Source organism: Penicillium odoratum (assembly GCF_028828045.1).
Source record: "Penicillium odoratum strain IBT 22623 chromosome Unknown utg000006l_segment0_segment0, whole genome shotgun sequence".
NCBI classification, from domain to species: domain Eukaryota; kingdom Fungi; phylum Ascomycota; class Eurotiomycetes; order Eurotiales; family Aspergillaceae; genus Penicillium; species Penicillium odoratum.
Genome location: NW_026643148.1, coordinates 3,246,393 through 3,273,962, shown reverse-complemented (window position 1 = coordinate 3,273,962; position 27,570 = coordinate 3,246,393). Strand labels below are relative to the sequence as shown.

General features: G+C 47.5%; 7 protein-coding genes across 7 annotated transcripts; 4 read left to right on the top strand and 3 right to left on the bottom strand.

Moving 5' to 3' along the window:
- Positions 1 to 220: 220 nt before the first annotated feature.
- N7520_009650 (uncharacterized protein) lies at positions 221 to 765 on the bottom strand (the record flags this gene model as incomplete). The annotated part of the gene is made up of 2 exons (XM_057143584.1): positions 221 to 593; positions 641 to 765. The coding sequence occupies 2 exons, from the start codon at positions 763 to 765 to the stop codon at positions 221 to 223; spliced, it is 498 nt and encodes a 165-aa protein (XP_056992872.1).
- Positions 766 to 6,439: 5,674 nt separating this feature from the next.
- Positions 6,440 to 6,687, top strand: N7520_009649 (uncharacterized protein; the record flags this gene model as incomplete). Its single annotated transcript, XM_057143583.1, is given in 2 exon segments — positions 6,440 to 6,460; positions 6,472 to 6,687. 2 exon segments carry the CDS (start codon positions 6,440 to 6,442, stop codon positions 6,685 to 6,687), a joined length of 237 nt encoding a protein of 78 aa, XP_056992871.1.
- Positions 6,688 to 6,990: 303 nt separating this feature from the next.
- On the bottom strand, positions 6,991 to 9,172 carry N7520_009648 (ferric reductase family protein; the record flags this gene model as incomplete). The annotated part of the gene is made up of 6 exons (XM_057143582.1): positions 6,991 to 8,026; positions 8,083 to 8,181; positions 8,256 to 8,510; positions 8,562 to 8,673; positions 8,733 to 8,989; positions 9,060 to 9,172. 6 exons carry the CDS (start codon positions 9,170 to 9,172, stop codon positions 6,991 to 6,993), a joined length of 1,872 nt encoding a protein of 623 aa, XP_056992870.1.
- A 932-nt stretch (positions 9,173 to 10,104) lies between these two features.
- N7520_009647 (copper transporter family protein) lies at positions 10,105 to 10,685 on the top strand (the record flags this gene model as incomplete). Its single annotated transcript, XM_057143581.1, has 2 exons — positions 10,105 to 10,520; positions 10,574 to 10,685. The coding sequence occupies 2 exons, from the start codon at positions 10,105 to 10,107 to the stop codon at positions 10,683 to 10,685; spliced, it is 528 nt and encodes a 175-aa protein (XP_056992869.1).
- An 11,545-nt stretch (positions 10,686 to 22,230) lies between these two features.
- On the top strand, positions 22,231 to 23,610 carry N7520_009646 (uncharacterized protein; the record flags this gene model as incomplete). Its single annotated transcript, XM_057143580.1, has 1 exon — positions 22,231 to 23,610. The coding sequence occupies one exon, from the start codon at positions 22,231 to 22,233 to the stop codon at positions 23,608 to 23,610; it is 1,380 nt and encodes a 459-aa protein (XP_056992868.1).
- Positions 23,611 to 25,266: 1,656 nt separating this feature from the next.
- N7520_009645 (uncharacterized protein) lies at positions 25,267 to 25,771 on the top strand (the record flags this gene model as incomplete). Its single annotated transcript, XM_057143579.1, has 2 exons — positions 25,267 to 25,548; positions 25,652 to 25,771. 2 exons carry the CDS (start codon positions 25,267 to 25,269, stop codon positions 25,769 to 25,771), a joined length of 402 nt encoding a protein of 133 aa, XP_056992867.1.
- Positions 25,772 to 26,479: 708 nt separating this feature from the next.
- N7520_009644 (uncharacterized protein) lies at positions 26,480 to 27,107 on the bottom strand (the record flags this gene model as incomplete). The annotated part of the gene is made up of 2 exons (XM_057143578.1): positions 26,480 to 26,631; positions 26,696 to 27,107. 2 exons carry the CDS (start codon positions 27,105 to 27,107, stop codon positions 26,480 to 26,482), a joined length of 564 nt encoding a protein of 187 aa, XP_056992866.1.
- Between the last annotated feature and the right edge of the window lie 463 nt (positions 27,108 to 27,570).

The following is a 27,570-nucleotide window of genomic DNA, read 5'->3' as shown; positions in this document are numbered from 1 at the left end:
ATGGAGATAATGCCACATGGCTCATCCTGAAAATAATTTGCTACCCGATGATGTTATCAAGGAAGCAATACTTTTGGGCCAAGTCCATCTTTACCTTCTGTCCGCTGTTAACATGTTTCCAGGGCAAATACCTGAGACATAGAATCAATTTCTCGAATAGTATTGTACATTCAAAGCGAATTTATGCTACCGAGGTCCTCAACGCAAAGGAAGTTCACCGCTAACAAGAAGTGGCAACCTTGCCGTTGCCAGTCAGGTTACGTTCTGGGCGATCAGATTGCTTGGATGTGGCTTGGGAATTTTCATAAGACGGAGGCTCAAGGATCTCCTGGTAGCCTTCAGCTTTCAACATCGCTGTCGGTGCTACTAGCCCATATCGTAGCATAGAGGTGCTAGGTGTGCTATAAGGTCCACCATTTCCAGCTGTTTGATGATCGGAGAAGTGATGCGTCGTGGAATGGCTCCCTGGCACCTGGGACCTTCCATGGTGGTACCTAGACGCGAGTTCTATATCCCTGAGACCCTCACGTCTCTCAATCGCACGGCTCCGGAAATGAAGATAAACGAAAACAATGATAGCCGCCACGACGATCCTAAATAAAGGTTAACAAAAAATCAGTATTTTGTAAGTTCCACTTACACGCCTGAAATGGCTGCCGGCACGCCGACAGTGAGGACTTCGCTGGTAGGCTTCTCGCAGCTTGAAACGCTTGTGTCTCCATTGCATTCTCTTGGGACTATAGGGAAAGCCCTTGAGAACTTCATCTTCTCATCCAGCCGATTCGAGCTTCACCCCTAAGCATGCGTCCTAGGCCCTCAAAAACTCAAAAACACTGTAGTGCAATAATGAAGTCACGTCAAGATTTCCTGAATGAAAGATAAATGATATTTTATAGGTGACCATTATAATACAGGGGTCACCTTAAAATCAAGGTCTAGCTTTACTCTATTTCTGTTCTTTTGTTACATAAGCGGAAGCAGAGACTAACTTATAGTCTACGGTGTGATCTGCTGGATCGGGAAAATCATCCGTATGTGTCTAGACCGTTCTAGTAGACCGCCCCTTGGATCCACTCCCAAGATTTTGAGGTCCGGCCCACTTATCTTGAAGGCTCCATGCGAAAATCTCACTCCCAATAGATTGGAACGATCGTGATGGCGTTTATCATGAGCTCTAGTGCTATTTTACCTCATCCAGGAGTATGACATTCTCGGGGACTACTGTAAAGAAAGAGGGTTTAGAAGGTTCATGGCAGACTTCGCAGACCTGGCAACTTAGGCGCGCTCTCAACAGATTTTCCGCAGGTCTATTGGCACTAAGGGATCTAGATTAAATGAAGAAAGATCCTACAGGCTCTCAGCATAACAAGGATAAATAGAGAGTATATGAGTCACCTGATGCTTCAGTCACTATCTGAATGTTGAAAAGAATTGCGACACTTATGGAACAACAGATGGATCTACGTGGCTGCTCCTTTTTCTTCTACTATTGAGCATGTGGCGTAGCTGCCCTGCCAGTCCTGCTATCGGGTCTACTCCGTACGCATGAGTTCAAATTACCGGCCCCACCGGTGTGCGAATCGCACCCGCAAATTGTGGGAACCTGATGCCGTAATTGTATAACTAACTAGTTACTCTCGGGTCGTGATCCGTGCACCACGGATTTTACCTACCACACCACGTTACATAAGCTACCCTCTTACATAATTAAGAGATATCGGGAATCCTCGGACTAAAGTCATGTGATAGTCAACGTCCGATATCAAATTATAAGTACAGGAGTAAATCAAATTCTCCGCAAAGGGCAACTTCTGATAGTATGCCCTATTTCTCCACACCCTGAGCACTTACTAGGGGCCTTAGGCCTCTTTATCTCCGATATTTCCGTGATTTCCTCTGATCTTTTTCTCTTTTTTTCCTCCTTTTTTGGCTGTAGATAGACCCGAGGTGGTAGAATTGAGAGATATTCAGCTGTGGGTGGTCGAGTAACCCAAAAAGGATCAATTTTGTCGAGTCCTATTGGCTGATTAACCTTCAATAACTCACGGATCATATGCTTACAGGGTAGACCCATTGAATTAGTAAAATAATGGGTGCAAATGCCTATTGGCCCCTTTTCTAAGGCTAATTGCCGTTGATTATTGATTTTCTGCAAAGCATGTGGGGAGAGATGGGACCGAAGGTGGCTAAAAAGCGGAATCATGGTGAATTTCGGTATTTTAGTCTGGATTTCGGCTGTTTCTTTGCGGATTTCATCTAATTGGCCATTAATAACAGCATCAATGGCACTAAAAACGGTAATAAAATCGTTATTTGAGCCATGAAGATGGGACTTAAGCCTTGCATGAATACCCTCAGACCGTGAGCTTGCAGAATTACCAAAATGGGTAATATTCGGAGTATAACAGCGGACGAATTTCTGTTTATAGATTAGCCATATTCTTTCGAGATAAAGGATCAGATTAGGGTAGTTAAACTTAGTTTTAAGGTTATATAACCTTAATTTATATTCCTCTGATATATTAGATGAATAAAGGTCTCTCCATATCTTCATAAACTCTGTGAATTCTGTGTTTTTGGGTCGTCTTGGGGCTGATTTGCTGTTTTTTGGCAAATAAATTCACGTGCTTTAGTAAAAACAGCTTTTTCAATATGCCAAATACACAGTAAATGGCTAATATTAGGAAAAAGCTCTTCAATTGCCCCAATAAGTGCTAAAGCTCTGTCAGTAATCAATACTGAATTATTAGATAAATGGATAAAATCCGAGAATAAGGTTTGTAGGGCCCACTTATAGCCTTCTTCACTCTCATTTCGCATAAAACAAGTAGCAAATAAGAAGGTCTGGTTAGTCGGAGTTATGCCAATAACCTCTAAAAGAGGCATACCGTACTTATTAGTCTTATAAGTGCAATCAAGGACGAAAACCCTATAGTATTTATTAGCAAGATCAATAGATTTAGGGTTAGCAAGCGCTAAAAACTCGATTTTATCATCAGATGATAAAGATAATCTATACTTATATCCTTTAATTTGCCAATTTTGGAGAAAATACTCCATTTCTCCCTGATATCCATACCTATCTCGGAGTAATTTTGCTTTTTGGTTATGTCGGAACAATGGATCATGTAATCAACTTTATTAGTCAGCGTACCACATGTTAAATTGCTGTGGTGGAGACTAGAGAAGTACACAGACGTGACCCATACCATTGGTACATGCTGTTCGACCCTGATTACGTGTTCAGAGAGGTTATATATATCACGTGAGATTATCGGTTGATCTGTAGATAAACGGAGTAATTTGATCATATCTCTAGGGGCAGAATTGATCTGATTCAGGTCTTTAATCTTATCAATTTGAGTAGAATTAAGCTTCCGAGCTTGGTGGAACACTATTGGATCGTCAGCAGGGTGATTATGGGATGAATTACGTACCTGGAGCTCCCATTTGCCTGTTTTATTACTTGCATATAGCCTAAAGGGGCAATTTTGACGTTTTGAGCTTGTTTCCCGAGGATTTAGGCCTGTAATTGGCCTATCAATCGGCCGAAAAGGTATGCCTGATTTGACACATTGGATTGAAAGGTTCGCGTAAGCATATTGACCCTTGCCAGAATTACTGCTTTTTATAGCAGTACAATAGCCCTGAGAGAGGGCATGCTTCCGGACGGATTCGATTAATTCATCTCGAGTAGCATATGAAGCTTCAGGGGGTGGAAGAAGGTCTAAATTAGGTTATTATCAGTTATAAAAGATCAGAGAAAAGGATATAACCTACTTCCGTGAGCAGATAAGGTAGAATTGGTAGCCATTTTTGTGGTATTTTAGGGCAAAGTAGGGCAGATTATGGTAGATAGAGTGATCAGGCCAAGGTAAATGGTAAAAAAAAGGGTAGAATAGAGTAAATTATCGTTTATCTACCCAAATCTGGTTACTATAGTGATGAAAATTTGATATCGGACGTTGAATAGCACGTGATTTTCTTCCGAGGATTCCCGATATCTCTTAATTATGTAAGAGGGTAGCTTATGTAACGTGGTGTGGTAGGTAAAATCCGTGGTGCACGGATCACGACCCGCCAATTTTGTAATTACACCATCACTATCTTCCGGGTTCCAGGGTATTCCTGTTGGAGCACCTGTATTTATGATATTGTTCTGTCACCCTGATACGCACTACTCATAATTAGGGTTGGACCTGTATCTATAGTATTGGGTCGTGACCCACAGAACTCCACAACAATACAACTGAGATACACATGCAACAACACGAACCCTAGTCCGAAACACACTTACCCACTTCCGGCTTAGCTCGGTTCAAATATTGAATCGTATTGAAAGACGGCAACACTAGCTTGCTGTGTCGTAATATATATGTAATGCTCTTACCAGAAACACTGTATTTTTGCAGCCTTTTCTGCTTGTGGTAAACATTATCATTTTCTTCGCTCATTATTCTATTATACTGTATATCGAAGACTAATGTAGCGGTGAGACTGATTTTCTCCTACAAGTGTGCGGTTAGGTGATTTTTAATGGGACGTCGTTTCGAGAAGTAACTTAGGCCGGCTAACGAGTAGTCTGGCTTACCCGGTTTCCGAAACACAATTATCTTCGCGTTGCGCCACTGTTTCGGATGGTATGCTAAGTCTACGCACGCCGTGAAGATGCTGGTCATGAACGCCTTCAAATACAGCCATAGTTTCTTCCAGACTAGCATCAGTAGATTGTCCTCCCCTGGTGCAAGTGGTCCCTTTCGCTGTCTTCAGTAATCGCTCAATCTCAAGTTCGGTGATCGGGTGCCATAGGAGCTCCAGTTGTGGTGACGCTGGTAGGTTAGGATCTGGTGGGTTCATTGCGGGAAAGAACGCTTTAAGGAAAGCCCTTGCTTTGTCTTCATTCCGGGTGAGCTCCTCTAAGCCTACCTTTAGGGTCGGGGTGCACCCCTATGTTTCTCGTGGCTTCATGTAGGTCGCAGCTTTCCAGAGCTTCCCTTCGCCCGCCTCATGTAGAAACTGTTTCCAGTGTGACGCTTGAGCCTTTTCGATCGTTTGAGTCCATGATCGGTGTTTAATTTGCATGGCCTGAAAAGCAGCAGTGGTGCTAGCATGGTCTCGTCCAAGCTCCGCGCAGCTCGCCTGCCATCTTCTGCGTATTTGATTGACTTCGACCTGTTGAACTTTGAGATCTGGCGTGAACCAACATCTGCAGTATGGTCTTAGGCGAGTATCGGGCGTGAACTGGTCGACTGCCTAGGCTGTCGCTGCTGTGAGCTTTTCCACAACCCGGTCAAGCGTTGGCCGGGTCTTGATATCCTTCCAGGGGCTCATCTTCCGAGCTACCTCCTCGCCAACTCTGGCCCAATCCGCACGCTCATACGCTTTTCTCGCTTTGCCGTTTAGTTTACTCTGGGTTTGAAGAATCCATTCCGAGTACGTGGCGTGGTGGTCCGACCCGTAGTTCTCGTGATACAGGTGGCAATTAACAAGCAGTTCGGGGTTATCCGTTACTGTCAGGTCAATGGTCGAGTTTTGGCCTGGGTTGTTCAAGGCCCAGTAAGTCGCCGTTCCTGGGGGGAGACAGCTATGGAGGTTGTGAGTTTGGAAAAAGTCGATCAGGTCGCTGGCATCCTCGATAAACCTGGGTGGGGTGTGATTGTCGCCCCACAGTGGACGATGTCGGTTAAAATCTCCGCAAAGGATGATACTTACTGCAGTCTCTTGGATATTTGATTCTTACTTAAATTAAAATCAATAATGAGAAGAGTTGGCTTGAGGGTCAATCTGACTCAATTTTTTGGGCCTCACCAGAATCTATTAGGACATTTTGAGAGCGACACTGAATAGGTCGAGATTGTCTTCTCCAGAGAGAAATCCGAAGGGTATACGAGTACAGTAAAAAAATACTTTGAAGCTGACGGCCTTTCTTACTCCCAAGCTCTTTCAATGTCTCATCGAGTAACATAAAGTTTGTATGAGCAATAAGTACTCAAAGGATCCACTCCAGTAAACCATCTGCTATCCTGAAGTTCACATTTAGATGGTACATCCGCAAGACACGTATAGCATATCTCGGCTTCTTCATACCAACGGTACATCGAGTTGATCGCTTCGGGGAATTCTGCGCTGCTTATTTTATTTATGCAGCATGTGTCGCGCGATATAGACGAAATGCTCGATCAAAAGTGTTTCCAAAGTTTACTTCGGCTTGGTCCGCGTTGATGAAAGCTAAGTCAATTCCTGTCGTGCGGGGTGGAATAGGTAGGCCTTATCAATCAAAATTTCATCATATAGGAAGCCCCATTGGCTTGAAGATAGCGATTTCCGTATACTACTGGGTAACTTTCTTGCTTTTAGTCCCATGCTACATGAAGAGACAGAAAGAACTCAGGGGCATGACAGTTTTGGTGGTCAGGGGGCTTATCAAATCTCCCCAATCATGGCCGTAAAGGATTTCAAAGTGACCTCGAGGTTCCGATTCTCAAGACGCTAGATTCTGCACCGGAGGGTGGTTGCTATCTCAATGAGGCGGACGGTTACGAAGAAGACTTCCAGGACAGCTTCTGGGGCTCCAACTATGCACGCCTCTACAGACTGAATCAGAAGTGGGACCCTGAGAACCTATTTATTGTCCGAACTGGCGTTGGTAGTGAGGATTGGGATGCCGAAGGATTATGTCCTAAATAGAACGGTAGCGGGGATTCTGCAACTCAACGTTCAGTAAGCCCACTACGAATACTGAATGACTGGTTAATATCAAGGCACTCATCTAATAATTTTCAAATTGAATTACAATGCATTATTCCCATGCATGTTTATCGTGTGCATGTTCATGATCGCGTTAGAGGCCGTGTACTATAGCGATTTGAAATGGAAATCTAAATATCATTGTCTTCATTGAAGATAGCTCCATAAATGCCGAGGCGAAGAGTAACTTATTGACCAGAAATCAGATCTGCAGACAGTGATGAAATATCTGAATGTTTGACACTATGCCCATGAGAAGTGCTCGCAATGTAGATAAGCGCCTCCAGACTTTGAACCTTGAAGGATGTTCAAGTTCACATCTGCAACAGCATTGCGAGCATCATTTTGCATAGTTGTTGGCCCGCAGACATAAACGCCAAGCGACTCACCTACTTCCATGGCCCTTGCCACTTCTTGAATAATAATAGGTAGCTGTGGCCGGCCTTCGCATTCCTCCACTGATGTGGAGGTTTCTGCTGGTTTTCTTCCACCGTTGGACTTTTCTGGCAACGCGGACTGCTCTTCCGAAGAATGGATTTCTTCTATAGCCTCGCCAGTCAGGTGCACCTGTATCTGAATTTTGGGCAGTGAATTTGCCATTGAGTGCTCTGCCAGGAGCTTGTTGACAGCTCGAATATACCAAGCTCGGCTGGTAATGTCTTTGGTCGCTAGTATCAGTCGCAGCGAGCTGGGAACAGAGATCTTGCAAACACGACGGGACTCGTTGTCACTTGTTGCCTGTTTAATGTCACGTTCTTCAGCCAGGCCATATTCCTCATCAATGGGCGTCGAACGGCACGTGATAAACTGCTCGATGAACGGCAAAGTCCAACACACGCCCGAGCCTCCTGCAATCACAAGAAGATGGTCGCTCTGGAAATATGACTGCATGTTGATGCCTCCATATGGACCATCAATAAGTACAGGAACCATAGCATTGGGGTGCTTCATAGCATAGTCGTACACCTTGGCAGTAAAGCCGCCTTGATGACGAATATAGAAGATGAGCTGCGACTTTACACCTAGTTGCCTTGATGGCAGAGAGCATATGGTGAAAGGATGCGCCGAGAGAGCTGGTAAAATACCGAAGCTTGTAAAGCGGAGGAAGCAGTGCTGCCCAGGGCGCCAGGTGAAGTCCACTGGAATTGTGATGCGTATAAAGCCATTTTCTTCCACAGAGACCTGAGCCCTTTGCCGGAGACCGTACTCGAAGCAGGTCCGTAACATGGGGAATATGAAGCAAGGTACGTATACGGCTGCCGTCGCGATGAAGTAGTGCCTGTGAAGATATCAGTGTTTGCCATAGAGCTTTTCGGGGTGACTGCTTGCACTGACCAAGACGTGAGAGTATAATCGCAGTGCCAAAAGAAGATAAGAACGAACATGACAGCGGCGAAGAAGTGCGTCGCCTTGAAAAATTCGTAGCCAAATTTCCTTTGCAATGTGTTAATATTGAGAATGAATTTTCGATTGAGCGAGTGTAATGGATCTGCACAATTGGCACGTACCGGATAACACTGTGAGATGCAAAGGTAAGCCAAGTCTGGAAGATGATGGCGACAATGCCTGTCCAGTAGAACAGGAGGCTCATCTCCACTTGCATCATCATGTCATGGAACCTTATATGATAGACGATAAACGGGAATGTGTGCAATAGTGCAAGAATGAAAAATGCGTAGGAGATCCATCGGTGGAACACCTGAAGCTTCTCATGTGAAACACCTGTGAGGAGTGTGATCCAATTCGTCTTTGTGGCGGTCGCGCTATGGATAATCAGTATTGTGAAACATGTCCCAGTCACTCGGGACGCCTACAAGATAAACGGCATGCATGCCAGAGCCATCCAGCCAGACCTGGTTGCCAGTGGGGGTGAACCACCAAAATCAAGACTTGGCCAATAGTAGGGTTGAGGAATGAGGTCCATGCCTAAAGGTACAGCAATCAGCTCACGATCCGATATTAGCAAAGCGTCGTCTGCAGCTTACAAAAGAAAAATACAGTTCCTGCGGCACCCAGTAATAGAACTCCTAAGGGAGCCGAATTCCATCGTAGTGCCTTGACGTGGAAGCCACGGTAAGATAAATATCGGATCACGGCGATCAATCTCTGCCATGCACGAGGGCCGTGAAACCTTCGATAGCCCAGCAGTTGCGATGATATGAAATGGCCAATGATGAAGATTCCAATTAAACACATGAAAAATGCTATTGTTGGCAGCGAGTAGACGTGGTCTGCAATGTACCTGTTCGATAATCTTTTGGTCAGAAGCTGGGACAACTGCCAGGGCCTTGCCGTCGAGGAAGAATTCTTACCAAAAATGCCACCGATGCACGTAGTATTCACATTGTTCCGTGGTGAAACCATCGCAAGTGAACTCACGACTCCCTGTCAGTTGAACCGGGGAGGTGAGCCAGGCTGCGGACATTTCGATGTGATGATAATATTCTACCGAAGATTTTTGGGCGTTGCAAAGTGACTCAAACAGTCCAACAGAAATACTTTGATTTCGCAACCCGGTGCCTCGTGATTGGCTCGAATTATCTGCACCAAGCTCATTATCGATCAGGGCTATCCGAACTACTGGGCTCCAACGTGGCGGCTTAGCCCGCCACGGAACCATCCGCCACGCACGAAAACGGCGTAGCGGAGGCTTGATGAGCAGATTTGAGCTTGTTGATGACACATCAAATTGGGTGCTCGCTTATTGTTCCGATCAATGATATTGGCCTCATTAAGGATATGTGGACGTGTAGACGAGTAGGCGAGATGCTGAAACTTCAAGTCATTCGCGATGCGAAAATATCCTGAACGGATGACCAAGTCTCGTTTCCGCGCATCTGTAGATTTATCTTCCGCAAGGCTAAGAAAGACGATTGAAATATTTGGGTATAATATCAAGTCCGACGATTGAGCAAATTAAATCTTGTTGTGACGAGAAAAGTCTGGACTCCAGACTGCCAAGCTTCTTCCGACATTCCGAATGGCCCAGTTTCCCGCCAAGAACAGCTACAATTGGCCAACACTCGTGCATTGTTGTTTCCATTCCACGTGCACTGCTCCGCGCCTTCAGTCCAGTGTCCGATATCCGTTCCACTGGGGGCCGGTGCATATTCTCCGCGTGCCACTAGTATCATTGCAATATTATTCGCCCCACAACATGACATGCAATTGATCAAAATCTGTGCCTTGAGCCTTTCTCCTGCTTGCCTGAAACTTTTCATTCCCAAATCGCGTGCGCCTCCTAACTCAAGCACACTTATTGCCTTTACAAACTCTTGCTTTCCTATATCTTGAGCTATCTTCCCCTTCCTTCTCCTGCATATAATCATAAACAAAGCAAAAAAATTATCATCCACCATGGATATGGATATGTCAACTTCAACAGCAAACTCTATGTCCATGGCAACATCCACTTCCATGGCAATGACCTCATCCACTTCTATGGCCATGAGCATGAGCATGCAGTCCATGGACATGGTCTTCTACACCTCTACAAGCACACCGCTTTGGTCGTCTGCGTTTACTCCGAGCACCACTGGGCAGTACGCTGGCGCATGCATATTCCTCATCGCGTTCACCGTGATATTCCGGGCCTTGATCGCTTTCCGAATCAACTTCTTCAAAATCACGGCCGCGGCCAAGCAGAAGCGCAGTGGAAGTCTGCTTCCGCCTACCATGATTGAAGAGAAAGTTCAGATCCGCCTATGGAGAGCCGATGAAGCCGTGACAGTGGGCGTAATCGATATGGTAATTGTGGGGGTGAGCTATCTGCTGTGAGTATTGAATCTCTGATTTTTGGTGATGAATATCACTGATCTTGATTTAGTATGCTGGCGGTAATGACAATGAATGTTGGCTACTTTCTGTCAATACTTGGCGGTGCCTTTCTGGGTAGCATGCTTTTCAATCGTTTCACAGGCAGCACCTGGGCGCATTGAAGGCTACCCGCCCACAATAAAAATGAGCCACAATAACCACCATCTTAATTGAGGAACGACTCCCCAGAACAGAGATAACTACCGACTGGCATGAGCTTCAAATCATGATCGTCGATCATCAACACCCTTTCTGTGACACTTCCTCGAATCAAGATGGCACCACTACGCTCGTTTTGAAGAACTTCGTTCAAACGAATATTTATTGCTTTCGAACTGGGTTTTGAGCGTCACTATTTGAGAAGAAACAAAAAGAATCTTACCAATTCGTTGCCTAAAACCACAGAAACAACGTGGTAAAATTTACCCAGGATATGAATTGTACGAAAAATGTAAGTTATCGCAGAAGCCGAACAATTTCAGGGAACACGCGTGGCAGTACATTTCTCGCTAAAGGAATTGATCAATTGGAAATTCGATTGACAATTATTGCCTGTAACTTTCACCTTGACCTTTGGCCGTAAACGTTGTGTTATTATGTTTGGGCTATAACTATTGCATAGGAACTTTCACATGAGAGTGTTATATTTTCTTTTTCAATTCGAATCGAATATCAAGTTGTATCATTTCCATTATGTGGTAAGATCCTTTTTGTACTTCAGCCTCCAACGTGTTGACGCGCTCTTCAAGCCTCCAAGCTCAGCTGCCTGAAGACAATAAACCAGGTATTGCATCTGTGTTTCAAGTTTTGCCTTCTCCTATTCTTCTTTTCGTAGCAAGATCCTGGTATTATGGTGGGTACCAAGCAGTTTTGTGCATTCAGCGGAGATTTCCGTAATGATCATCTTCGCTCTCCTTCTTGCACCCTGCACGCACTGTACGCCCTGTTGGGTAGAATAAGGGCATGTATTGCTCCTGGACAGTCTTGGTTGCTTTCAGTGAATGGGACTGAACGAACTTTTGGTGGGGGGACGGCTGCCGACGAGTGAATTGGCACATTCGCTTTGTTCTGTGTGGTGGCATATTGGGTGATGTTGGATTTCAAAGGCAAGCTTTGAGCTTGCGAGGAGAGGTAAAAGTGGGGGTAGATTGAAATGATCTCTACTGATTGCAAACACCTTTTTTGATCATATGCTCATGAGTATTTTGGTTGATAAGCCTTAATATGACTGCTTTATGTAGACCTGTTTTGAGGATTTCCTGCCGAATTTTGGTGAGCCTCAGAGCGAATTCCACAGCCAAGATGGATGATCCATTATCTCGGGACGCAAGGTGCAATTAGGGGAGACAAACAGAGAAATGCAAAGTGTGTCAAATGGAATGGTAAAGAATAGGTATACAATCCATGCAGTGGAACGGCAACTTATAGTCAGTCTCGCAAGGCGTTGATTGCTTGAATGCATGACAGGGCCTGGCAATCTGCCCGACACTACGAGCCAAGTGAGGGAAAATGCATGACTATCCGGAGAAGATCATGGTCTCTGGGAGGCCTGACATGAGCTCCCAAAACCCCAGTAGCGGTCTCTAGGAATTAGTCAGCAAGCTCCAGGAATACCTCAGCAGGGTCCAGGAGCCAGGTGCCCTCTGGGAATCAACCGTCACGGCCTGTGAACTGCACTGCACCGCCTAGGAACTACACTGTCTATCCCAGGGGCATGCGTTCTGCCAGGTGCAAGAAATTGAGATGAGTAAGATGAAGCCCGGCGAGGATCATCCCTTTACATTGTTGAGTATGAGCAACCTAGCATCAACGTACCAGAGTCAGGGCCGGTGGGAGGAGGCCGAGCAGCTCGACATGCAAGTGATGGAGGCTCGCAAGACAAAGCTCGGCGAGGATCATCCTGATATACTCACTCGCATAGGCAACCTAGCAGTGGTATACTGGAACCAGGGCCGGTGGAAAGAGGCCGAGCAGCTCTTTGTGCAAGTTCTTTGTGCAAGTGATGGAGACGAGCAAGACGAAGCTTAGTAAAGATCATCCTGACACGCTGAAAAGCATGGCGAATCTCGCTTGCACTTGGAAATCTTCAACTCGCCATGCCGAAGCGATCAATCTGTTACGAGAGTGCATAGCCAAACAGAAGCAAAGACTCGGCCAAAACCATCCCACCGCGTTATCTATTTCAAATATGTCTGAAATGGGAAACGGAAGCGACACGAGGGGTTGAAGTAGAGTCGGAATCGGATGAAGAGTGGGAAACGGCTGATAGACCTTCCAAGATGGAGCTTTTCCCGCTGGATTGGTCTCCAACCATGACCAGCCGTGGCAGATCAATGAATTCTCCCACATTGCACGCAAAAAATTTGTCGATCTTGTCAAGGAGGGCGGGATCAGCTAGTGCGATGCTGGTTTCCCCTTGGGCTTCCTGCGTGATCGTTATGGTTGACTAGCTACTTTTTCAGATGCAGCCAGACTCCACATTATGGGAGTGGTTTTATTGGGGTTGCCTCACAATGCCTGTAGCCTCACCATGTCTGTAGCCTCACGTGATATCTACACCGACATTTCCGAGGGCCTCTTCCTCCTACAACTGCCTCACGAGAGTCATTTGATGGCCTCTGCGGGTAGCTCGTCATCTCTCAGGCAGTCTAGTGTCAATTTTGTCCCTCCCACCTTCCCTCTGTATATAGAATCCACTACAATACAGACACATTGCCTCCCTTCAAGGGAGCGCGGACGGGGCCTATCTGACGCCACGGTCTACGACCGCAGCGACAGGTAACTCGTTGCGGCCAAACTAAACTCTTCTTGCTCCTCTTGACTGCGTGAGGTCACCAATAAATATACATATTGCAGCCGCACATCTTTTAATAAATAAACAACACATTCCTTTTTGCACTATAGATGCTATGACATCAAAGTGGCACGCGTGCCTTGTATCTCTCTAGTGGCCTCACAAAAAAATGACCAATGAAGTCTACACCGGTCTCTTCCAAGTACGACTGCGCTACATCATGAAACAGATCGGATTATGTCAATTCGAAGTCGACCAAGTATGATACAAATATGAAGCGAATGCTCAGCACCACGGTCACAAATGTAAGTTCCATATTAAGTCAGATAATGTGCGTTAGCCGTTGATCCGATGAAATGACACTGTACACGTACATTGCGAGCGTCCCCTGCCCCGCACCCTGATGAGGCATCCGACACCCTCTAGTCTGCCCCGTTTGAAGAGCGACCTGGTCCTGGGTTTGAGTTTGCGCTCTTTTTGATTGAATGAGAGCACCTGGGAATCTACGAAAGAGCCCAGTCATTCTTCGTCATTCAGCATTTCACGCGGAACATAAATTGCGCCTAAGTAGGCAAGTCAAAGCCCGGTGGGGATCATGCGTTGTGATCAGCTGCACAGCGACGCATAGCTGCTCGTCTGATAAGACACATGACTGCGCGGTAGCTGAGAGATATATTTGATGAGGTGGCCGGAGAAGCGTCGTGTCATGACCCATCACCCGCGATCAGCACGATGGCATTCCCTAGGACAAAGTCAGCAGAGCTTGCTGTGCTTGGAAGAACACACAAGCGCGCTGAGGAGGGCCCGAAGCGAGCAAAGATGAATTTCAGGCAGCCATGCAGGCATGCACGCGACGGCGCAGATGTCACAGGGACTCGACAGGACAATGCAGCGTAGAGAGACACCGAGCTTGCATCTCGCACCACACCATTCTAGCGCAACTCCCACTGTTGTGCCTGAATGACAAGGAACTGAGCTAGATATCAAGCACAAATGTGCAAGAGCCGTTCTTTGTTCTGCCATTGGCAATTCAAAGTGTCGGCCAGACACGGTCATGGCTTCCTCTTCATAGATTCCCACACCTAACCAGAGTGAATTCCAGGGTGAGACCGATATCACCGAGTACCAAATTCTCTGGTTTTTTTTGATTCGCCACTAAATGGGCATGGATTCTGGGAAATTCAAATCGACTTCTCTTCAGCAGCATCGGGGTCGTAGCACGTGTCACGTGAAAACGCCGTTTGAGAGGAAACCATCAGAGCATTCGGGTCAGCAACCAACAAGAATTTCGAGAGATCCAATCCTTTTGAACGGCTCGAGCAGGACCGGAATTTGATCGATACTGCGAGGAACGGCGCAAATTCATAACACCTTACATTAGATCTCCCAGACTTTAGAACGAATGATGTGCTCAAGAGAAGGCTTTCTGAAGGGCTTGAAGTTGGAAGACTATGCAAGCTTCTCGGCTGAGAACACCGATGGTGGCTCCGTAATTGGCCCGGTCAGTTGAGCCAGAGTTGCCGCGCTCGCAGACTGCACTGCATGGCTGGGCAGATGTGGCTTCATGTCACCCACATTTGGACATGATCGATCCACCGACAGAACATCAAGTACCAGCGGGCGCACTCTGAAAAGCGCCACTTGGAAGTCAAGTCCAATCAACCCGTGAAAAGAGCTAGTCCATCAAAATTCTCATTGCCTACGATGATTCACTGTGCTGAAGCTCTACTGAAGTTTCAGCTTTCCGCCTTGTCTCGATCGCGGACTGTTCAAGCACGAGAACGGCGTCCGCTAGCATATCATCGCAAATGTCGAGTGGATCAGGCTCGAATGCACATTTGCTCGACTACTGCAGTGTCCGTGGAGATCGGTGGAAGTCGGGTGCGCGGCAGGTAGTCAGGGTAGAAACTGAACATTTGCAAGCTGAGCTCCTTGTTACGCAAAGATGCAAAACGGTTTTGGCACTTGCACGTTATGGACGCAAACACAGCATCGCATCTCCAAAGCGAGGAATGGTTGGCTACAGCGTGCCTTTCCAACAGTGCTTGACAAGGGACGCTATTGATCCAACGCGGCGGCAAAGGCGGTGAGGTCGTCCCAGCCGCGGGGGCAGCATTGTTTACGAGACGTCCCGCGGAGTTGGTCCGCACATGACACTGGCCTTTGAAAAAAGTCAGTCGACATCAGATCGAAAAGATCTCCTCACAGCTCTTCATACTCGACTTTGCTTAGAACTCGGCTCGCTCTGCTGGCTCCCAGTTGACAATACAACCCATGTATTCGTGGCGCTGCCGATCTCAAGTTTGAGTCAATCAATGCTCGCTCTAGTCGACTCTTAAAGATCGCTTCGGATCTCTCTCTCTCTCTCTCTCTCTCTCTCTCGTAAGTGATATCACAACTGTAGCCGACTGAAATGGCCATGGAGCATACCTCGAGCAGATGTATCTGATTTCCTCTCGGCTCCCGGCCGACTTCCACGAACCACTCCCACAAAGTAATGCCCACAAGACCATCACCCACAAGAGCAACGCCCACAAGATCAACGCCCACAAGACCAACGCCCACAAGACCAACGCCCACAAGCCAACGCCCACAAGCCAACGCCCACAAGCCAACTCCCACAAGCCAACACCCACAAGGCCGACTCCCACGAGACCGACTCTAAGACCGACCAAGTCCAGCCATGGCACTGACTTGAGCCAGACAACCGTGGCGGTCAAGCCCTATATGAGCATGTTGCTCAGCATGCCCTTTCGTTTAGAAATGTGGCAACGTGTACTTCGAAATGAACTGCATATCCGGAAATGGCAGTCAAACGCCTGCGGCGGTGTTGACGTGCTTTGGGTTTCGCACGGAGGCACATTCTGCTGGGCACATGTTAGCAAGTAGATCAGAACAGGGACTCTTGACTCACTTTTATCCGATGACTGATCAGCGTTTTGACGGGCGATTGGAGGATGGGTGACGGGTGCAGAATCCAAATTCATAAAACTCATTTTGAGACTGCCCAATCATCAAGGTGACCTTTTGGAAAGTCTGGTAAAAGAGCTAAGGCTCAATATCTGGGCTTGAAGGCAGACGAAGTTTGTGATGGTCCCTGCCTAAGATCCCCGCCTCAGTCTTAACGATGAGGGCTGCTCAAAATGGGAAGCACGAATACCAAGGGCTCCAGGAGCGTATGGGATATAATTCAGTCGCCCTTAATCATCTGGTCACCCATGTGTAGTGCGAGGGTGGTCTTGTAATTGGCGTCTCGGCTGAAAATACCAAGTTGTCGGGATTGGCGAGGGACACTCAGTGTCGGAATTCGACGTTGAGGCGCCAGGTGAAATGCCATTCCTCTGCAGTCGACCTTATGCTTTCGAGCTTAGGCGCCGAGTTCAAATCGATATACCCGTCACAGCGTATTCTCAACTGCGAAGCTCATTCTTCTCGCCACAATGGGTAGGCCGCACTATCGGATTCATCGAAGAGATTGCTGCTCTACTTGTGATCAAGCGTCCTGCAGTCGCGCCAAATTCTGAGCAGCCTGGGAGTACAGAACTTCGTCTGGGACTGCTTTCCTGTTCATGTCGATTCAAGAGTTCTCGTGGGATGAAAGCGGGTCGTTGGGGGAATTTGAGCGTTTGTACCGTGTCGTTGAGTCATTTCGCACCTGACAAGGGACTCTTAAAAGAAATTCTTCAGCTCGCACATATATTGCTCTACTATAGCTCTTTGTTCATGGCGGAGTGTGTTTGTAGACTTGTCTGGCACACTGATTCAATTCTCAACTCTTGCGAGACATTGGCGGCGTGTGCATTGATACAAGATGGGCTGAAAGACGGCGGTCTATCGTAGCTTGCCTTGATCATTCGCCCGAGGTGTGCCTGGAGGCATGTCCAATGGGAACGGTTAGTCAGTTGATCAGAGAAACACTTCTGACTCACATGTCTTGGTAGCTAGCTGGCAGTTCAACCATCCTCGTATTGACCTGGGACGAACCAGTATGAATTGGGCTGGTCGAATGACTCGATGTTCAACACAGTCTCCGATGATATTGGGCTGGCTGGGACATAGCTACACGAGATGAATCGCTCGTGTTGTCATGGCTGAGGAAGCTGAGAGAGGTGGTGTCCGGTCAGCTCAGGTCGGCATGGCTCATCAATACTTCCTGTACGGGATATGGTGATGTGGTCTAGACTTGTGACCTTGGTACTGGCTGGTAGACGCGAGCTGATGGTGAAACATCAACGGCGTATCGGAAATGGGTGCCTTCATTGTTCAGGGCGTGCACTGTTTGTGTCAGGAAGTGGGGCGCAGGCAAATCAAAGGCGAGGAACTTATCTTGGGCATCAGGGGCCTATGAAAACAGAATGGGCCCTTCCGCGAATGATGCCATGCTCAGGCTGCGGCATCGCAGACCCAAGTCATTCCCATCCCTCTCGTGGCGATGACGAGCGCTGTATTAGGGAATTTGCCCACAACTGATTCTGGTACACCACGGAACAGGGTTCGAATGATTTTTTCTGCCCAATGGTAGCACCCAGTTATGAAGGGCAATATGTGCACGGTGGACAACGATCTTCGATGCGCTGTCGAGACAGAAACTGGCAAGCTACCAATGGAGATGCCTCGCGCAGTTGTCAGAGGCAGGATGGAACCCAACGCTTGGGCGATTGTGACGCAAAGGACTTTGTCTTCCGACGCGGGGGCGAATGTCGCTTCGTTCACTTATCGCCTGACCGTAGGAGCTGGCGCTGTCGCTGGTTCTGCACAAAGTGGATGAACGATATGCCCGCGATCTGCTGTTGCAAGACAGCCGCATGTCTCTTCAGATTAATCACTGTCGTCGAAAGCGATGACTCTATCCTCTGGTGACAATGGCTTCCACCAGATTTGACAGGGGCACGAGAATAGCAGAAAGCCACAAGCCTTGTGGCAGATCTGAATGCTCATGGCCATCTTCTTACTCGCACCCTCTGCAGGTGAGGAAGCCGATCCCACCATAAAAGCTTCCGACATCCGAGCATATCGGCGCATCCATGTACAACGCATCGTGTGTTCTCAGACGGTATGTTGGTCGCATGGCTGCCTCAGCTTTCCAAGGATGTGGAGTAGGAGCTGGTGTTCTCGGTCGGCATCAGTGGGTAAGGCAAAAGAGTGGAGTGATCGGGCATTCTCCATTCACGTCGACTTTCACAATCCGAAATGGCCTTCAAGTGGGATACATCGCTTCATGGGAAAGGAAGCGACAGTGCAAGACGCGTGCGAGGCTCGTTAAATTGTACGTCATCTCTCGCAGCGTCTTGACTAGTGGCCTTGCAAGATGGTTGGCATGTGTCTGATAATGAGGGTTCACTCATGGTCTTTTTTATCTAGTCTTATCCTGCACCTACGACGGACGACACTGCCAAGACAATAAAAAAGTCGCCCTGCGGAGACAAGTCTCAACTCCAAATTGACCCAACGCCTCTTCTGTCTTGCAGCTCCATGAGGTCGGTTTGGTCCGTCTGCCCTCCAGCCAAGATCATGGCTGACGATCAATGGGTGGTGATAGGGTAGAAGCACCGAGCAGACGTATCTATCCAACGGACGTCCAGCCGCGCGAGACCTGTGGCCGCGATGGCGTGCTCAAGTAGCCATGCTTGAGACACTATCAGAACATCGAACCATCGAGGATATCGGCGACATGTGCATCGGAAGGGCTCGAGGATGACGGTGTTCAATACTCGGAGGTTTGGCTGATGGTATCGCTAATGATCTCGCTGAGGTCATTGTTTGACAAGCACATGTCACTAGTGGAACCCAAGTACAAGCTCATCACTTACATGAAAAGCGTGGTCTCATGGCAATTTCTTTATCGGTGCGACTGGCAGGTAGATGTATCCACTCGGAGTCCTGACTTGGGGCCGTCGTATCTAACAAACCCGGCTGGTCATACCATTCGGAATTTCAGCACTGGCCGACGGGCATGGGGTTGACAAGGGACTTACCTGCAGGATGCCTCACTTGCAATCTTGTGGTCAAGAAGCTAGTCAGAAGTCACATTGTTAGCTCCACTCGACAAGGCACATGAATACAGCACTCACCAAAGAATTTTCGCCAGTCAACGCTCAAGCTCTGGCCCACAGGCACGAAGACGGGCACAGCGGAGTGAACCACCGGTGGGTAGAGAGAGGCAGGTGACTTGGTGGCTTAAGTGTGCACCGTGGGCGTCAGTAAGAGCAAGAGCTTGGGTTCAAAGAGGATGGGATCATGAGTCTGCTGCAGGAATGCACCTTGGTTCTAGCTCGAGGGAACCCTTCAGATGCAGTAAGGAAGATAATTATTTCGACAGAGAACCAGGGAAGGAGGCCATATTTATAGGTCTCTTGACTAGTCTTGTTACCGCCCGCTTTGTATTGCCGCGGTGAAGTTTTTCCTGTCTATCAATTTCTAGGGGGCATTGTTTTCGGGTGCATCGAAGTTGCCTGTGCAAAGTCAGGCCTGTTGAACTTCGACTTACTTGAGGTGACGGGCTATGCAAAAGTCAATAGGCAGACGAAAAGTGAATGGTCATGGTCAGAGTGAATCATGCCTTCAAGTCAATTTCTGGAATTTTAAAATAATAATAAATTTTTAAACTGTTTTTTTTTTTTTTTTTTTTTTTTTTAATGTTTAATTTAATTATTATTGTGTCTGAAGAGCGTTGATCAACGATCAACCTTGTCTCAACGACCTTATTTTCAACAGTTGAACACGATGGGCAGCGATCATCGCTCGACTGCGACAGCATGCACCTTTATCACCATCATCTGCACTTCATGATTGGCTGTTGATTCAAAACAGAGGCCGGCGATCATGCTGTGTTCTGAGTAAGTCGCTTCACTTGTTGATGATCGAATCTTCAGGGTCTAAGCCATCGCCCACTCAAAAGATTTCCACTGAGTGTACTGCAGCCATGCTGCATTGATTGTGGTGCTACAGCTCTTATTTTGACCCGCCTGGGACAACAAACATCGATGATTGAGACCATCAGTCGGACTTCGGCCAATGCTAGCCAGAGAGCCTTTGATGTTGGAATTCCAGATCTACTGAGATCAACGGTCAAGGGGCGCCCAGTGACTACGATTCTATACCTGATGTCTGTCTATGCTGCTTTTCGGGACTGATATTACAGAATGTAGAAATGCGATTATCACACTATCCATTGGTACAGATATGGCGATCGACAACCAGAGTCATTTTGAATGTATTATGACAAGACAGAATAAATAGAACAAATCTGAATGCAAAAAGCGCTAGGAACGCAAATATCTCCCAGGTGCATTCACAAGCTTTCTGAAGTACTTGGTCTCCCCCACATAGAGAATCCAGCTGTTTGAATCCCCAGCAACCCTAAGCCATTGCGGATTCTTATTTCATGTCCGTGTTGGCATGAAGAGGTGGCTGCAGGTATATTGGAGGCTGCGACAAAAGCTCGCCAGCACAGGCAATTTCAAATATGGGACAGATCAAGAAGGAGGGCGGTCCAGAGAGGCTCATGGCCACCTGATGCTGGGTGAGGGCAATTTATTAGTGTATGGTCACCCCTACCTCCAGCAGCCATTGATGGGATTGGTCAGGCATGACGAATGCCAAAGGGAGTTTCTGCAAATCCCCTGTCTCCAAGTCGGTCCATTGATCCCCGTATGAATTTTCGTCGAGCTTAGTATCACACCAAGGAAAGAACGCCTAGAGGCATAGATAAGATGATGTTCGCGAAAATTGGCTTGGACGACTTACGCAGCCAAAGCGTATAGATTTCTCCACGGCCAGGTCCAGCGGAGGCAGTTCCACATTATCATAGGTTTTGGTAATCATTTCAGCTTCCACACTTGTTGCAGTAGTGAGTTTTGAGATCGGAAAATAAAGAAAAGACCATATATTTATAATTTGGAGCGACAAGACAAAATTGACGAGAAAGTACGGCCTAGCGCGTAACTGAAGATGATTTGGAAAACACTCGGAAGCTAGTCCCAGGCCCCTGGAGACCTATCCTAGTTTCCCCAAAGTCGAGTATAGGACCATATTGACCGGTCCTGGGAGCTGCAGCGCTCCGAAAACGCGCACCTATGATCCCAGGGTAATAATTCGCTTTCGGGGATCTAGGTGAAGTGTTCCTGGGGCGGGACTTGATCTCACGTGCAAAGTTCTAGCTCAAGCGAGTTGACGAAAATCGGCCCTGGGATCCCAATCAGTGATCCTACGGATGACTGAAGCGAAAATGGGAATGCAGCCAATGGATCTGGGAGCTAGTCTGCTCCTGGGGCTCTTGAACCATGTCCTGGAGTAATTGTGCTTGATCTCAGGGCGAGAACTTTGCTTTCGGGGATCTAGGTCAGGTACTCTTGGGACAAGCATCTTGGTTCTACGTGCAGACCTTTTGTCTGTCAGGTATTCAGTAGTTACAGTACCTCAGGCGTTTTCATGTTGACCAGATGATGTGCCCTTTGGCCAGCTAGCGTAGTGGTCAAACCTGAACGCTCCACGATCGTCACATGGCCCGCACGGAGCCAGCGATAACTGATCCTGGGATCTTGATCAGTGATCCTGCGAATGAGTGAACTGGCATTGGGAACGTTACCAGTGGGCCTAGGAGCTAGATCGCTCCTGGGGCTCCGCAGTTGTGTTCTGGAACCGTCGTCGTTGATTCGGGGATCCAAGTAGGGCATCACGCGACATGCAGTTTAGCATTTCTGGCGTGAGCGAATTAAGTCGCTGATCTGAGCCTTACCGGAATAGGAGTATGCCAGGCTAAAATGTGCACAAAAGGGGAAGCACATCTCGCGTTGTGAGACCACTGGTGAGAACATCCGCGGTCCCCTGTCTTCATTTTCCCAACATATCCAGTAGGACATCACTACACTCTCATGCTTTCCGAACTTCCGACAGAGCTCCTGCTCGGGATTTGCGAGTCTCTACTTAAAAAAGACATTCTAGCGCTGCGCCTGGTCTGCCAACGTTTTTATTCGCTTTTCACCGATGTGCTCTTCCGACGCATCGTGTGTGATGAAGTTCCACTGCTTTTTCGTGCCGTGGAGGCCCAGAGACTGGATATTGCAGCGCTGCTCATCGAAAAATGCCACGTCGATATCAATTGTCTGCACGCTGGCAAGAATGCGCTTCTTCTCGCTATTGACCTGCGATACTCACAGGCCGTGGATCTGATCTTGCAATATCGGCCCAATGTTCGCTATTGCTGCGATTTTGGAGGTCGAGGGCCCCTGTCACTTGCAGTGATGGGCGGCAATGCTGCTAGCGTGGAGCGGATTCTCCAGTCTCAGGAGCTTGATGTCAACGATCGATGCTCGGATGGGCTGTCTGCCTTAGTATACGCGCTGAAGCATCGCGAGTACTTTGCCCTCCAACTTCTACTTGCTGATTCTCGAGTGGATGTCAATCTCGCAGATTCTCTCGGCTGGACGCCACTGCAAGCTGCGGTTCTCGAAGGAGATCATGTAGCAGCCCAGATGCTGGTGCGACATGCAGCAATCGATATCAACCATCAGAGCTCCCAGCATGACGCCCCTCTCCTGTTAGCTGTGAAAAGGCTCAGTGACCTGCAATCTGTTCTCATGGTCGACTCTCTTCTCTCGCATTCGAAATTAGATGTGAACATATCGGACATCAACGAACAAACGGCTTTATGGCACGCAGTCAACCGTGGCCACTATGACCTTGTGAAATCACTTCTACGTCAAAGCGATTTGAGATTGAACGATCCTGATCGATATGGGGTGACGCCATTAGCCCGAGCTGCCGAGAGGCCTGTTCTGTCCGTCCTTGAATTGCTATTGCAACAGCGGCAGATATGCATCAACTCTCAGTCTACACACATTGTGCCTCCGCTCTGGTCTGCATGCCGCGCAGGCAACTCTCCCGCAGTGAAGGCACTCCTTCGTCTGAGGTCAGTCCAGGCTAATCAAAGAGGCCCTACTGGAACCACGCCGCTCCAAGTAGCTGTGTATTCCAACCATCTATCCATTGTATCTCTGCTACTCTGTCAAAGAGACACGGTCAACATTAACGCCCGTGGTCGTCAACAATGGACAGCCATCTTCTTTGCCGCCTCTAATGGGCATGTTACCATGACCGAAACCTTACTGAAACATCCTGATATCAACCTGAACTTGATTGATGATCAAGGAAGAACCCCACTCTGGTGGGCAGAACACGGGCAGCATTCGAAAGTAGTCAATCTGCTGCGCAAGCACGGTCGATCAAGAAAGCGAAAGCGGCGTTTGGCTTGAATTGTGTTCAAATGAGTTACGACCCAAGGATTTCAGGGCTAGGCGAGGCGCTACTAATTGTGATACTACAAGCGCTGGTCTCATCCCTACGTGACCATTTTCAAGGCATTGTCTATCCTAGCTTAAGATCATGAAGAGTAATTGGAGTTCTTTTTTTGATGATCACATAGTTGAGTTTTCATAGCTTTAGGGCTTTGACCTTGAAGCTTATTGTCCATTCCTATCTCTTCTTCAGCTCTTCACCTCCTCTCTCTTCCTGCTCTCACGTTCACCTCTACCTCACATGCCGGTGACAGTACTCTTTATCATCGTTGCGTTCATGTTGTGAAGCAATCAGCAACCCCCGACTAAATTTCAGATTATCGGGGCTCATGACAAGTTTACCGCGAAGCCTTTGCCCTGTCCTGTTGTTCAGGTATTCAGGAAGAGTTTTCAGCCTTTTTCCAACTTTACCATTTATCCCTGATAAGTGCATCAGGAAGACTTTCCAGTCATGTTCTTCTCCTTCGGACCCGCAAAATTTTCCTGCCTGATCAAGAATCGCTGGTTGTGCCAGAAATTGAACGAAGCGAGCTGCCAGGTGAGTCTATTAGCGGCAGCAAAGTGCCAGCCTTACTGATAAAACCTCTTGCAGCTGTTTCTCCCAAACATGCGTATACTGCACAGAACGTCAACGTCACCCCAAAGTCTCCAATGAAGAAGGAAGAGATCCGCCAATCCGATGGTCTGCAATCTGAGAAAGAAGATGCAGTTGACTGGGATTCCTGGCTCACCCCCGAAGTGCTCAGCGGAGAGGACCCATCGCCTTTTGGATGAACATTACGCAACAAAATCATCGCAGATAAAATGGCTAGTGCTGCAAAACCTCTATCAAGATATTCACAGCCAATATCAGGGCCTTCATGCTTTCAGCAGGATACTACAACGTCTTGAGAACGCACGGCTGAGCTGATTTTTGCCACGTGGCAGACTGGACGCAGAAGTTGAAAACTCTCAAATTTATGCTCGAACAAATGAAATCCTGGTCTATAATCATACACTAACCCCACTTGGAGTCAATCTTTACATTAAGGGCTATTGATGTCGTTGTGTATAGTTGGAAAAGATAGACTGTGTGGGACGTAATGCGTCTCATCTTTCTTGACGCTGGCTGTCCTACGGCATATAGCTCCACTGGCATTCGCACCTAAGCGTTTGGAGCATCTTCCAATCTCCTCCTACGTTCTGTAGTACGTAGATGGCAGAGAAAAGTAAGTCCCACCCAGGGACCGCAAGGCAGCGGGAAGTTATGCAATTGTTTCTCTCAATGCAATCACGAAGTTTAAGTTCATTTAGTTATGACTCACGCTCGAAATCTTACTGACAGTCTTCATATTATCCTTTCTCAGCTGACACCACAGAAACACATTCAGATCGAATCAAGACGAGCAGACATCAACGAGTCCACTGGAGACCAGACATTAAATATCAGAAGTGCAAGGAAAAATTGAGTGAAAAGTAATGGGTGCAGTAGGGAGCATGGTATTGATTCAAGACGACCGTCCCCGACTTCCGCTCCAGTTGATTAGCAGTCCATGGAGATGGGCTTGGGTGACGTCGGTTTCATGCTCGAGGAACCGACAGTACTAGCCCTTGTGACCTTGGTAGACGAGATCGATGCAGACGTTTCTGTGGCTGTTTCCATCGAACTATCACCGAGGCAGAGCAGAAAGTCCCCACCGTGAACTCTTTGCCGATCGTACAGTCTGCTGTGTCTCCTCCGATGTTTTAAAACGTGAGAAGACCGCTCTTGTCCGCTGTGTTCCAAGCAAGCTCTTGACCAGATTGTCGATGGGGACGACAGACAGTCATATTGACTGCGTTTGTCTCGGTGCGCTCGTTGTGCCCTATCGTGCTGAGATCTGGTGGCTGTCAGTGGAACTGCGCCATAACCGATTGGTATGTAGCTGTACTTACTGGAGCAGTAAGTGCCATCTAACGGCGCGATAGCCTCCGAGGATCATGTGCAGCCTCGTGTGCTGTTTGAGTAGATATAGTACAGGCCACCCACGTCCATGATCTCCAAGGTATTGCCGAAGACCAGCGGGCGGAGCGTGAAGAGGAGCACAGAAAGGCGCATGATGGAGACTGCGACTTTCGCACGTGTAGTCTGTGGAGGTGATTGATGACTTGGTGGTAGTAAGAGCCTTCAGCTGTTCATGTATTTATTGGGAAGTCCTGTGCTGGGTGGTTTCTGAGGCCATCACAGATTCAGTCGGATATTCCGCAGCAAAAGACCTGGGCTTCATGAAGGGGACGCTGTTTGAGATTCACAAACCCATGATACTATATTATTGAGGCGAATAGGATGCTTTGACGGAACTAATTTTCGTTCGGATTTTCAACCCGAGTATGGTCATTATGCACGCAATTCGAGGTACCGTCTGGCAAATGAGATACCAGTGAGCGGCTTTTTAAGGACGGTCTATTTTGAATGAACACGTACCTTCATGGGAAATGGTCCTGACTGGGCACAAAGTTGAGCTCAGAATGCATAATTGTCTCAAAATTGAGGCCATGCGAACTTGACAGACCGCCTCGACCGCTTGCAGACGCAGAGTGATGGTATTGTCATTTTCGAGCGCAGCTTGACCAAGCACGCGTGAAAGTCGCTCAGATCCTCCACTAGGAAGCAAGCACAGCCTCCAATTTTGAACAAGTTGCACCAACAACGATGGTATACTTAGAATTGTTCAATTGTATCCAATTATCTGTCTACTATTTGAGATCTTTGAATATAGGGGCAACTGACATTCCCTGTAACGGCTGCATGCCTCATCATGTAACCATATTTGTGAATTGAACGGTAATTTGCATTGGTTCTACATCCCTATTTAACTCCTGGTCCTCTCTTGTGATACCTCACAACACACCCACACGCCGTGCTTGACAACTCCAGCTTTCCAGTGGCGCAGACACGATGTACATACTCCCAAATCCAAGATGATATTCGTGACTTTTTGGGACGGTAATTGGTAAGCGCTGGCGTCAAGCGATTTAAATGGAAATCAGCATGCATGTAGAAATGGCTTTGGCGGGCTCATACCTGAAATGGAGCTCCTTGTCAGCGTTGATTCGCTATTATCAGCAGAACGAGCTTCGGACGTGAGGATTGTCTGGAACCACAGGTCAATGTTGATTTGGGGTGCAGCTTTGACTGGGGCGTCTGAGTGTGAAGCCTTCTTTTCAACCGCGCGGCGTCTTGGCCCTGGTGGCCCTGGTGGCCCTGGTCGTTTACGGCGACCTCGAGTGTTTGGAGATTGGGCATTCGTGCAACCTTTCTTCCGCAGAATATGGTACTTTTTCCCACGTAAAGACTCAACGCTTCGGTTCACACCGAACTCCTCACTGTATGCGTCCGGAAGGTCTTTCCATGGTAATTCACGATTCTCATCCAACCAGCGAAGAAGGTTCTCTTCTTCTCGCTCCGACCAGCTCATAATGCCATGTGGGGACATTGTGATTCTTTAACTGATGTTGACGGGGCAGTTGTGATTGTTTGTTGAAGGGAGTAGGCTGAGATTTGAAACTTCGTAAGAGTCAGTTAAAAGCAAAATTCAGTGGCGAAGTCGGTCAGACTTCTCCAAGCCAAAATCTGTTCCGTGGATTGATCTGATGAGCCATTTCGAGGATTCTGCATCCTGAAGCCGCTCCATATTATAAACTTTCACCAATCTCTAAAATTCAGAATTTAAATATTTGTTTCCATCTTTCTGTCGCTCCTGAGAAACAATGACCATTACTGTTGAACAATGCTCAAAATGCCCAGCCTGGATGAAAAGGTAGTCAAATGCGTTTAGAGTGATGTTTGCATGTTGACCTTGCATGGTGACCTCGCGTGTTGACCTCATATCTTGAACTTGCATGCTAAAGGTTTGCATGTTGGAAGTTTGCATGTTGACCTTGCCTGTTGAACTTGTA